This window comes from Nerophis ophidion, linkage group LG04, assembly GCF_033978795.1.
Source record: "Nerophis ophidion isolate RoL-2023_Sa linkage group LG04, RoL_Noph_v1.0, whole genome shotgun sequence".
Classification (NCBI taxonomy): domain Eukaryota; kingdom Metazoa; phylum Chordata; class Actinopteri; order Syngnathiformes; family Syngnathidae; genus Nerophis; species Nerophis ophidion.
Window position 1 is genome coordinate 60,105,803 of NC_084614.1, and position 13,453 is coordinate 60,119,255.

The 13,453-nt window shown below is 39.0% G+C and overlaps 1 protein-coding gene across 2 annotated transcripts in view; it reads left to right on the plus strand.

The window, feature by feature from the left end:
- Window positions 1-13,453, plus strand: part of gabra1 (gamma-aminobutyric acid type A receptor subunit alpha1) — a 92,515-nt gene that overhangs the window by 13,347 nt on the left and 65,715 nt on the right. For both annotated transcript variants that reach the window (XM_061898614.1, XM_061898615.1), the window contains exons 3-5: window positions 1,508-1,620; window positions 8,708-8,775; window positions 12,421-12,641. In XM_061898614.1, coding sequence (XP_061754598.1) covers window positions 1,508-1,620; window positions 8,708-8,775; window positions 12,421-12,641 — 402 coding nt within the window. The remainder of the gene's footprint in view (window positions 1-1,507; window positions 1,621-8,707; window positions 8,776-12,420; window positions 12,642-13,453) is intronic.

Sequence of the window (13,453 nt, forward strand, 5' to 3'; positions counted from 1 at the left end):
GCTTTGGTTGATATCAGCACTTCAGTCAACAATTGCATCAACAGAGAAATGGACATTGAAACAGTGTAGGTCTGACTTAGAAGGATATGTACAGCGAGTAGAGAACATAGTGAGTTCAGATAGCATAAGAACAAATATATACATTAGAAATACATTTTATTATTTACATTAGGTTATTCCCTGCGATGAGGTGGCGACTTGTCCAGGGTGTACCCCGCCTTCCGCCCGATTGTAGCTGAGATAGGCGCCAGCGCCCCCCGCGACCCCAAAAGGGAATAAGCGGCAGAAAATGGATGGACATTAGGTTATTTACAATCCGGGGAGATGGGATGTGAAGGGGGCAGGTTGTTAGTAAAGTGTTGAAGTTGCTTGGAGTGGTTGTATTAGAGCAGTTTTGAAGGAGGATAGAGATGCACTTACTTTTACACCTGTTGGGAGTGCATTCCACATTGATGTGGCATAGAAAGAGAATGAGTTAAGACCTTTGTTGGATCAGGATCTGGGTTTAACATGGTTTGTGGAGCTCCCCCTGCTGTTGTGGTTATGGCGGTCATTTACGTTAAGGAAGTAGTTTGACATGTACTTCGGTATCAAGGAGGTGTAGCGGATTTAATAGACTAGGCTCAGTGCAAGTTGTTTTACTCTGTCCTCCACCCTGAGCCAGCCCACTTTGGAGAAGTGGGTAGGATTGAGGTGTGTTCTCGGGAGGAGGTCTAAAAGTAACCGGACTAGCTTGTTCTGGGATGTTAGGATTCTACATTTGAGAGTTTTGGAGGTGCTGGGGTACCAGGAGTTGCAAGCGTAATCGAAAAAGGGTTGAATGAGAGTTCCCGCTAGAATCTTCAAGGTGCTTTTGTTGACAAAAGAGGTCTGTTGAGAAATCTCGTTCTTTGGCCGACCTTTCTGATTACCATGGTTGCCATTCTATCACAGGAAAGATTGGCCTCTAGAATAGAACCTAGGTAGGTGATCTCATCTTTCCTACTGATAACAATGTCACCCACTTTTATAGTGAAGTCACTGACTTTCTTAAGGTTGATGTGGGACCCGAATACGATGGATTCCGTTTGACCTAAGTGTATGAATAGTTTGTTGTCAGCGAGCCAGGTGCAAATACTAAGGAGTTCAGCACTGAGGATTTGTTCCACCTGTGACTTATCCTTGCCGGATACCAGCAGGGCCGAGTCATCCGCAAACAGGAAGAATTCACACTCGCACGCTAATGGCATGTTATTTACGTATATTAAGAACAGTAAAGGCCCTAACATACTGCCTTGGGGGACTCCACAGCTTACACAAAGGTGGGGGGACACGGTCTCACCATCTATTGTGTATTTTTTGTTCACAAATGCTTCTCCAACTCTTCACATCCTCCTCATTGTTATTTATGATGCATGAGTCATATTCTAGTTTTTTTTTCCACCCTTTCCTACCGTCCTTTCGGCAATTATGCATGACCCTTGTTTTGTTTGGCCGTGACTTTAAGTGCTCTTCTCTCCTTTGGCAGCTCTGGGCAGAACAGCTTGACAGAGGGGGATACAGATAACACAACAGTGTTCACCAAAATCTTGGACAGCCTTCTGGACGGCTATGACAACCGCCTCAGGCCGGGACTGGGAGGTCAGTAATACATACAGCATATTGCAAAATGTCCACTATGGTGCTGTTGTTATGGTAACAGTGATGGATGTACGAGGTGTTGTGAAACTATTGTTAACTATAACTGAAATGAACCGTAGCGTAATACAGAATAATTCAAATGTATGGTACCGTGTCGTATCATATCGTGTCAGATGTAAATATTATTGTATCGCATGAGAGTAGATGGAGTGAAACCTATCATAATTGGAAAGCATAATTTTGTATCGCATTACAATGCGAGTGTATCATATCCTTCAGTATCATATCCTACAGCTTTAAAATGTGAGTGTTTATATCGTACTTAGAGTGACTCGAATGAATCATATTGTATTTTACCTGATCTTATTTGGTCATAAAGTTTTGTATTGCATCGGAATCGCAAAAAAATTGTACCGTGAATGATCATATCACGTCCAAACTGGAGTGGGTTGTATTGTTTTGTATCGCATCTTAGTTTGAGTGGATTATATCGCATATTATTTTTGAATGAATCTTAATGCGCCATGATAAGGGTCCACAAATCATTTTTCTTGTGAAAGCTGCTTTAACAAAATAAAAATGGCTGAGAGCTGCGGGTTTTGGTAACATTTGTTTTCATAGTTTATCTAAATTCAAACCCCCCCAAAAATAGGCTTGTTTTGTCAGAACATATACAAATCACATTTTGTATTAAAACATTTTTGATGTTGTTTATTGCTATCCTGTATTTCAGTAACACATTTATTTCCGGTGTACCTCACATTATGAACTAAAATGCTGTGAAATTATGCTCAAGAATACATATTTTACTGACTCATACACTGCAGATCAGACAAACACACAGTTTGTTAACAAAATTGTCTCACTTACTGTCAATATACATCACACCTTATTTTAAACAGTATATATATATATATATATATATATATATATATATATATATATGTATGTATATATATATATATATATATATATATATATATACATACATACATATATATAAATATATATATATATATATATATATATATATATATATACATATATATATATATATATATATATATATATATATATATACATACATATATATATATGTATAAAGGTATAATACAACATTTTGTTGAGATGTTTTATATCAAGTGTATAATCTACCATATCAGACAAAGCATCAACTGATATTTAATTTAATTGTAACTCACTCAACTACCTTTGGTACAAAGGAAGGTACAGCAACTTTTGTTACACTATATTCTCAGGGCATTCAATTGACCGGAACTGGACTGTCTTAGAAGATGTTTCACCTCTAATCCAAGTAGAGATTGGTCAGATGTAGTGTAGCGACTAGTGCAAAAAATATATATATATTTATACTCCAATGCCAGGAGGGTGTGCTTAGGCAAAGTTGGTTCCGCCTTATCATAGTAAGAACATAAACTGTTGGTATGCAAATAAGCAATCGTACTGTCAATGCCAACGACAGTTGTTGAAGTGTAATTTCCCCTACTTAGCATTGAGGTATTCTGTGGCAGAACGATTGCCAGCCCAAAAAAGTCAAAATCACCCAAGTTAACTTTCCATTCAGTTGTAACAAATGGCACAAAGGAGCATCTGTGACCGATATGTTTTTTAACTGCTGTTATTTGTCGGAGGCAAAATTGCAGAGTCTTTTAGGAATGGTTGACAGGACAGTGTTGTTTGTGAGAGATAGTATATGAGCCTGAACTAATGACTGATGAAACATACTTGGTTGAGAGGCGAAAAGTCTTATAAGACAAACCGAACCGTCCAGTTGCGATCGTTAAATGCCCGGAGGATACAATGACTAAGATGAATGAGAACATCCATAGGCTTTTTACACTACATTATGCAGTTGTTCCATATTGTTTTAAAAGCTGCAAAACTCACTTATTATTAATCTCCAACTCAATGACATTTTCAAAGCTTGTAGAGTTCAGCATACGGAAAGTGTTATAACTTTTTTATTCCTAATTGATTTAAAATATTTATCATAATTGGTTAATTAATGTAGCACAGTCATACAGAGCAATAGGCACACACACAAACGGTCGTTTAAAGTTGCAAACATGTCAGGATGCACCTTAATAATTCTGCTTCAAATATTTATATTTTGCATGCTAATGGTTTTTTAAAATTACATATGAGCACTGATAGCTAGATTATTAAAATTTCTCGATACAAGTTGAATTTTGCGTATTCTTCTACTTGAAAGGGTTGAATTTGACTCTCACTTTTGTTAACTTGCGATCACTATGATTTAAGTTCGCATACACGTTTGATACCAAACTGAAAGGGAAAGTTTAACAAAAATAATAAAACAGTTAATGAATTAAAAAAAAGTCATACAACCAGCAATAAAGCCTATTTTTCAGGAGAAGCCCGGCTATCATGCGCCTACAAGGACACAGTTATGCGTCATATCCTAACTCATTCATTAGTTGAAATAGCAACATAATGTACACTATTATTTTTTATCAATGACATTAAAGCAGTGTTTCGTAAATACTTCTCCTTTGGAGGAAGAACCCCCCCTCCACCACACACACACCTGCAATAATAGTATAATTTGGTTATAAAATTGTTAAAAGTACACCTCTGCATAACAGTGTATCCTTATTAACAATTATATAAAAAAATAACAATAAATTAAGGTAAAACTTACAAAAAAAACTGTATTTGCTTTGATTAAGCTTCACGGTGGCAGAATACGAAGGTCCTGAGTAGTCAGGGTTCAATCCCGGGCTCGGGATCTTTCTGTGTGGAGTTTGCATGTCCTCCCCGTGAATGTGTGTGTTCCTTCCGGGTACTCCAGCTTCCTCCCACTTCCAAAGACATGCACCTGGGGATAGGTTGATTGGCAACACTAATTGGGCCCTAGTGTGTGAATGTTGTCTGTCTATCTGTGTTGGCCCTGTGATGAGGTGGCGACTTGTCCAGGGTGTACAATGCCTTCCGCCCGATTGTAGCTGAGATAGGCACCAGCGCCCCCCGCCACCCCAAAGGGAATAAGCGGTAGAAAATGGATGGATGGATGGATGGCTTTGATTGATGTGGGGGTCAGAGTGAAAAACCCTATTAATTAATATAAAAGTCTATTCTATTCTAAAGTCAGCATCATAAACATGTTGCAAGGTTACAATGTTGTTGTTTTAAGGTTCCTGCTTATTCGTATTGGGATGACATTGACGTAGGGCAGCACAGCGGGAGAAGGGTTAGTGCGTCTGCCTCACAATACAAAGGTCCTGAGTTCAACCCCGAGCTCGGGATCTTTCTGTACGGAGTTTGCATGTTCTCCCCGTGACTGCGTGGGTTCCCTCCGGGTACTCACACTTCCTCCCACCTCCAAAAACATGCACCTGGGAATAGGTTGATTGGCAACACTAAATTGGCCCCAGTGTGTGAATGTGAGTGTGAATGTTGTCTATCTGTGTTGGCCCTGTGATGAGGTAGCGACTTGTCCAGGGTGTATGCCGCCTTCCGCCTAAATGCAGCTGAGATAGGCTCCAGCGAGCCCCTGCGACCTCAAAAGGGACAAGCGGTAGAAAATGGATGGATGGATGTATTAACATTGCTTATAATCTGTAACAGAAATGGTTCAAAATCCATCAATTTGCCTGAAGTACAAAAAAAAAAGATCAACCCTTATGTAAAAACATTTTCTGACCCGACTTGAAATATTTGATACTGAAAAATAAAATGAAATAAACTTTATAAATATAAAAAAATTCAATTGCAATATTCCAGTAAGGATTGGACTCCGCCATGGCTGCCCTTTGTCACCGATTCTGTTCATCTCCTTTGTGGACGTCATTTAATCAATGTTGGGTTCTGACGTTGATTTGACCATTGACATTTGATCATTTTCTAACAATATTCTACAACACAAACACAACGATTAAACAACATGCTTTTTAACAATGTTTATTTAATGTCAGGTTGTGACGTTGATTTGACCATTGAAATTTGGTAATTTCCCAACCAACAACGTGGATCCAACATTGAACATCAACTTTGTCTCAACTTACAAATACAACTATTCCTCAACGTTATTTCAAAGTCAGTTTTAAAGGACACACATACATAATCAACGTTGTATCAGAATCTTGTGCCTGCTGGGTCTTGGCTTTATCTGGCCAGGATCGTCAGCACTTACTGGATCAGTTCACATCCGAGTGTGAAACATACATGGGTCACAATCAGCAGCTCCAAGTCCGAGTCCATGATGGGGTGGAGGGCCATCTCCGGGTTCGGAAAATATCTTGCCCCAACTGGAGGAGTTAAAGTACTTCGAAGTCTTGTTAATGAGTGAGGGAAGAGTAGATCGTGAAATCAACATGTGGATCCGTGCGGCGTCTGCAGTGATGCAGACCCTGTTTCGATCCATAGTGGGGAAGAAGGAACTGAGCAGGAAGGCAAAGCTCTCAATTTACCAGTCGATCTACATCCCTATTCTCACCTATGGCCATGAGATTTGGTTGTGACCGAAAAGACGGTTACCAACGGGTGGCGGAGCTGTGTCTTAGAGATAGGGCTAGAAACTCTGTCATTCGGAAGGAGTTCCACATCGAGAGGAGCCAGATGAGATGTTTAGGGCATCTCTCCCGTCCAAAGGCAAAACCCAGTAACTCAATTTTGGTCAAAACTGAGCTGATAATAATTTTGGAGTTCCTAGGTGATATGCTTTACATTTGTGTATGCGATATTGTAATTTGTTCCGTAAGTAAGCTGTTACGCGCATGGCAGGACCTAGCAACTACCACATAACCGCGTGGATACAACAGAAAAACCTAGTATCTCAAGGGACCAATCTGAGCTTCTTTGTCAGTCGCCTTATTGTCTTTAATGAGACATTTGCACGAATGGGGGCCAACGGTCAACCTGATTATGTGATATTATGGCACGAGGGGATATTTGGAAGATTGGCCCAGGACGTTGCAAGCACCTTCATTAAATGTATTGTTCTTGATTCTTCCCCTTGCATACTGTTTTGGGCAGATAACTGTGGAGGTCAAAATAAAAACTGGACGCTGTACACGGCTCTTGCCCAATGTGCAAACGCAGAATGGGGCCCACCCGAGATTGTGATAAAATATCTGGAGAAAGGGCACACGTTCATGTGAGCAGATTCAATCCATGGCTCAATCGGCAAGAAAATGAAAGCTCAAGAAAACATCTATACGTTTGATGACTTTGTAAATCTTTGTAAGACAGCATCAAGATAGATTGGTTTTCCTTTGTTTTCTCAAAATCAGCTAGAAGTGAGTTACAAGGTTTTGCCTTTGGACGGGAGATCTGGTCAAGATGCTCCCCGGATGCCTCTCTGGGGAGGTGTTTGGGGCCTGTCCGGCCGATACAAGACCACGGTAAAGTCCCAGGACACGGTGGCGAGACTGTCTCTGGAGCTGGACGAAGTACAAGGAGAAAGGGAAGTCTGGGCTTCTCTGCTTCAGCTGCTGCCCCTGCGACCTGACTTTGGATAAGCGGAAGAAGATGGATGGATGGATGCAAAATTAACTCAGGAGCACATTATATAAACAGTTCACCATACAAAGCAAAAATTAATAAAACATCCATCCATCCGTTTTCAATTTGTGTTAATTGTATTTTATTTTATTTTTTTAATCAAAATGAGGAAATCAGGATTATTGTCTACAATTAGCACGTCTTGAAGTGCAGAGCTTTTTGAATCAATATTTGAACCATGATACTGGAGAATACTGATTTAGCATGTTCTCCAGGATCACACATCCCTGGAATCACATCGCGCCGTCCCGTTATTTCAGAAGAACTGCTTTTAGTAAGGCCTTGTATGTACTGTACTTACAGTATATTCTGAAAACGCCAGTTCAAACTATAGATTGCTTCAACTGTCCATTGTTGCCTGGAGTCTGGCTTAAAGTGAACCTCGAGGACCAATTCCCAGTCACTATTTTACATTATTGTGCAAATTAGTACTCATTGTTTATGTAAACGAGCCATTCAAAACTGTAGAAGTTGCCCTCTTGTGGGTTTTTCAGACCACCACAGACTGCCATGAATTCAGGACATAACACTCTTTTATTTTTTTCAATGGTGCAAAGTATTTTGCTTTTCAGCACAGTGTCTTTTCTGCGTCCCTGTCTCTCAGCAGCACCCCCAATTCCAACTACCCGTTTCCTCACGGGTGCTGCTAATAAAAGCGACAGGTGATTAGATAACAAGGCCCACCTGGGCCATCTACGCACCTGTCGCTGTCTTCGAGGCCGGTGTCCACACCCCGTTCCGCGGCAGGCCCGCAGGCCACAACCCCCTTCCACAAAACCATTTTATTGTTTGGCCATCGTGAAGCAGCTTTGCATAATAGCCTGTCACATTTCTATAACCCTATAGAGAGCTACTCGGAAAGGGCTACGGGGTTGAGACCTCTACACTACAGTACAACATATCATATTGGATTGTTATTGGATAAAACTATGTATGGCATGAACCATTTTGTCTCACATTGTAATTGAAGTGAATCATATAACAGTACAGTACAGTATAGTACATCATGCTTGTATCATTGTGGGTTAGTATTGCATGGTCAACAGTGTATGGAGGACATACCGTGAATCATCCTTACACTCTTATTATCTGATGACTGTGGTCGGCTGTAGAAACAAAATGGCAGCGCTGAAACCAGATTAAAAAAAAAATTGCTAACAATGAAGTAGAAAGAAGGGAGCCATAACGTGAGACTTGTTGCATGAAGGACACAGAGGTTTGTGTTGGTGCGATACGGCAGCCAAATACAAGAGGAGGAGGAATGATGGCCATACTCCCATCAATGTTATGCGAGCACAGAGGCTTATTTGTGCAAATTTATGAGGAGATTGAACTGTCCCAGTAATGGAGCCGACACTCACGCCAACACTCGCACAAGAGCTTATTGACATCCAAATTGGGTCTGTTTATGTTGTTGTTGATGTTTCTGTGATGCGTTGTTCATCCAGGTGGTTTTGCATTAACAGGTACTGCAGGTTTGGGTCGGGGGTGCTAATGAATGTCACTGACAGGCACTCACTCTGCCAATTTCCTGCTTCAACAGAGCGTGTAACTGAAGTCAAGACTGACATTTTCGTGACTAGTATTGGGCCAGTTTCGGACCACGACATGGTAAGACTCTCTCTCTTTTCGCCTGCGTAAATGTCACCAGTACCCCCTCTTCATGCCCACTTCATCCACATCATCTTCCTCAGCACGTGTGGACCTGACAGCCGACTGCGAGTTATAAGAGATATGTCTTCATGCTCACGATTCAGTCGGCTAACTCCTGATGTATTCATAAAACTGTCTCGTGTGAAATGTGTTTGCGAGCCCACAGTTATAATCCTGCCGCCATCATCCGCACTAATGCATGATGATCCATCGCCCACCATGCCTTTGACCACAAAGTGTTTGTTGCATTTTCTATTTTCTTAGCTTCTGGATGAAAACTGTGTTCACCTTTACTCAAAACTGTGAGGCTCAGTTCAGAATTCAGAAGGATATTGTGCAAAATTGACTTAAACCCTGCAGTAAAATGGCTGACTGCTGGTGATGGGAACATGTCACAAATTCAAAAGGGGAGGATTGAAGGGTGAATTCATAATAATTCATAAAGATGACTTTTTTTTTATATGTCTGTTGTCTCTTATTTGAAGTCTGTTATTTTGTGTGCAAATTTCCACTAATTCCAATGTATATTTGTGTTGTATCCAAACCTAAGTTTAATACAATTAGTTGTATATATTTCTAGTGCTATTAGTAATATTTACTTTGTTGTTCTACAAATTAAATTAGCTTGGACTGATGTTTAATTTATATATATGTATACATAAATACATACATTTATACACACACATATACACACACACATATATATATATATATATATATATATATATATATATATATATATATATATATATATATATATATATATATATATATATATATATATATATATATATATATATATATATATATGATGTTGGACTAATTTTAATGGTAGGACCATTTTTCGAGAAAGAAAAAATTTCCAGTAAATTTCTGAAATATTTATTTATGGAATTTAGATGAAAAAAACATGTCAGTGCAAATGATATCTTATACTAATCACACTATTTGTACTGATATAAAAAAATAATAATAATTTCATGTCAGAGCTAATTTGTTGCAAAGCAGCAGAACATTTCCAGTGAATTTCCAAAATATTCCATTAAAATATGTTTATATATATATATATATATATATATATATATATATATATATATATATATATATATATATATATATATATATATATATATATATATATATATATATCCATCCATCCATCCATCCATCCATCCATTTTCTACTGCTTGTCCCATACAATTTAATATTAATTACGATCATCGTACTGACTTTCGTAAAATCAAAAAAATATATGTATTTTTATTTTAAATCTGTTTTGTTGCAAAGCAGCTGAAAATGTCCAGTAAATATCCAAAATATATTTACCTGATAAATTTGAACATGCGAGTAAATATATTATTTCACACTAATTCAATTAGTTGTACTGATTACAAATAAAACAAAACTTATATCATGCCACAGCTCTTTTGTTGCAAAACAACCGATACAACATGTATGTCTTATACAGCGATACTGTAAAAGAGTAACATGTAATCAAAGGCAACAATTAAAAATGGTAATAATATCTTCAATTTGCTGACAACCAGTTAACCTCATTCAAATTCCTCTCTTCCATTTCTCTGCTCCCAGCATGTAGAAGAATGTGTAGTCCCTTTGACGTCGTCTCTGGTAATTGCCAAAGCTGACATGTAGGCCACTTTTTTTTTTTTTTGCTGAGGGGAACATCTGAGGAGACTTTCCTCCCATTTTCCTCTTTTCTCACCTCGGAACTTGTCTCAACTCAGTAATTATCTCACTATGGCTGAGGAGATAGATGATTTTAGGGAGAAATAAAAAAAGAAACAAAAAAACACAACAATGCTTTCATTTTAGCAGCTGGGCAGTTATGTGGAACCAATAAATATTTTTTTTGAGTGCCTATCATTAGATGGTTTCAGAATCAAATATCTGCCTGATTTTGAGTCAGCCGCTTCCTTTTTGAGTCAATTTGCATTTGCTGAGAAAAATTAGCTCATGATCATCTTTTCACCTAACAATGTATCCTATGACCAGAAGTTGATCTGTCATGCAATGCATGGAACAAATTACAATTATTAAAGGGGAACATTATCACAATTTCAGAAGGGTTAAAACCAATAAAAATCAGTTCCCAGTGGCTTATTTTATTTTTCAAAGTTTTTTTAAAAATTTTACCGATCACGCAATATTCCGAAAAAAGGCTTAAAAGTGCCTGATTTTCGCTATCTGTGAAGCCACCGTCCATTTTCCTGTGACGTCATCCAGTGATATACATGCTATCCAGGCGGATAGCACAGCAAGATATAGCGACATTAGCTCGGATTCAGACTCGGATTTCAGCGGCTTAAGCGATTCAACAGATTAGGCATGTATTGAAACGGATTGATTGATTTATTGATACTTTTATTAGTAGATTGCGCAGTTCAGTACATATTCTGTACAATTGACCATTAAATGGTAACACCCGAATACGTTTTCCAACTTGTTTAAGTCGGGGTCCACGTTAATCAATTCATGGATGGTTTGAGTGTGGAGGCAGATAGCGAAAACGAAATTGAAGAAGAAACTGAACCTATTGAGCGAATAGCTATTGACGCTATTTAGCCATGTCTGCCTTAGCATCGCCGGTAAAACGTGCAGACCAAACGTTCGGGACTTTAGTATCTTGTGACACTGGAGCAACTTAAATCCGTCGATTGGTAAGTGTTTGTTTGGCATTAAATGTGGGTGCAGGGAAACGCTGGATGCAAATATATCTACAAATGTACATATAGCTAGCCTAAATAGCATGTTTGCATCGATTAGCTGGCAGTCATGCCGCGACCAAATATGTCTGATTAGCACATAAGTCAATAACATGACAAAACTCACCTTTGTGATTTCGTTGACTTTATTGTTGGAAATACATCTGCAGGTTATCCATACATCTCTGTTCCATGTCTGCCTTAGCATCACCGGTAAATAGCATGTTAGCATCGATTAGCATACCGTGCTAATCGATGCACATTCTACGTAAATCAACTTGAATCCTTCCTTGATCGTGTTGTTACACCCTCCGACAACACACCGACGAGGCATGATGTCTCCAAGGTACGGAAAACAGTCGAAAGAATGGAAAATAACAGAGCTGATTTGTCTCGATGTGTATAATGTGTTTGAGAAAATGGCCGATTGATTACCTAGGTGACGTCACGTTGTGACGTCATCGCTCCGAGAGCAAATAATAGAAAGGCGTTTAATTCGCCAAAATTCACCCGTTTAGAGTTCGGAAATCGGTTAAAAAAATATATGGTCTTTTTTCTGCAACATCAAGGTATATATTGACGCTTACATAGGTCTGGTGATAATGTTCCCCTTTGAGGAAAATGGGCATTCTTTGTGAAAATAACAAGGCAGTCAGTGTCTTATAAAGCAAGCCATGCAGAGAATCGTGCACCTCCATCTACTAACGTGAAGAGACAGCTACCAGCAGGGAAAAGTAGGCCGAGGCTGCCGTATAAAAATCAAAGTGACACGAGGAAGAAGGGCGGCGTAAACGGACATGAAGAAAATACAGTAGAAAAGAAACAAGGTGGGTATCAAAAAGCTGAGGTTGAACCATGTGACCCTTTATCCACATCGTAGGAGTACACCATTGACGTGTTCTTCAGACAGAGCTGGAAGGACGAGAGGTTAAAGTTCAAAGGTCCCATGGCCGTGCTGCGTCTCAACAACTTGATGGCCAGCAAGATCTGGACACCTGATACTTTCTTCCATAACGGCAAGAAGTCAGTCGCCCACAACATGACCATGCCCAACAAACTACTGCGGATCACAGAGGAAGGCACGCTGCTCTACACCATGAGGTACTTCACCATATATGGAGATTCTGTTTATTTCATTTATTGGTCAATACCGGGGATGAAACATTCAAATGTGATAAAAACATTCTTTAAAGCAATTAAATACAAATAATCCAGAGAGCGATCCGGATCCCCTCTAAAATCTATTAATTTGTTCCTTATCCCGTTCGCGGGAAGTTTTATCCATACCCGCCAGCACATTTTTGAGCTATCTATAGCAGAATGAAATAATCAGAGTGAACTCTTTTATCAGTCATCCACTGTCTTTGTCTCTGTGGGCGGAGGTGGTATGGCGAACGTACACACTAACAAATTGATTCAAGATTCCAGATTCATCACTCCAAGCATACACACTAACAAATTGAACCTTGTAACGTAAATGTGTGCTAATGTAGTAAAACGTCTACTCTACTTTTTTTTAATTTTTTTTATTCCATTTCTGACAATTCCTAAAAGTTTAACCTGGAAAAGGAAGTGCTTACTGATTAATATCCGTTTTGATTGCTACAATATTATGATAGGAAATAGGACTAGTACTACACTGTAATACAGGGGTCGCTAACCCATCGATCACGATCGAGTAGTCGATTTTTGACACCCAACCGGTTAATCGTGGAAATATTAGAAAAACAAATAATAATATGACATCACTTGGAGAGTGATCAGCATACCCCAGCATCACCCCCAAGTGTGGCCACACAATACACCTGCTTGTCTCCCAAACGTGCATGGCATGACGTGCACAAAAATCATCGTGCTGCAACAATAAATTAAGGTTGACTGTTGAAGCGTATCGGAAATTTTCTAGAATCCAA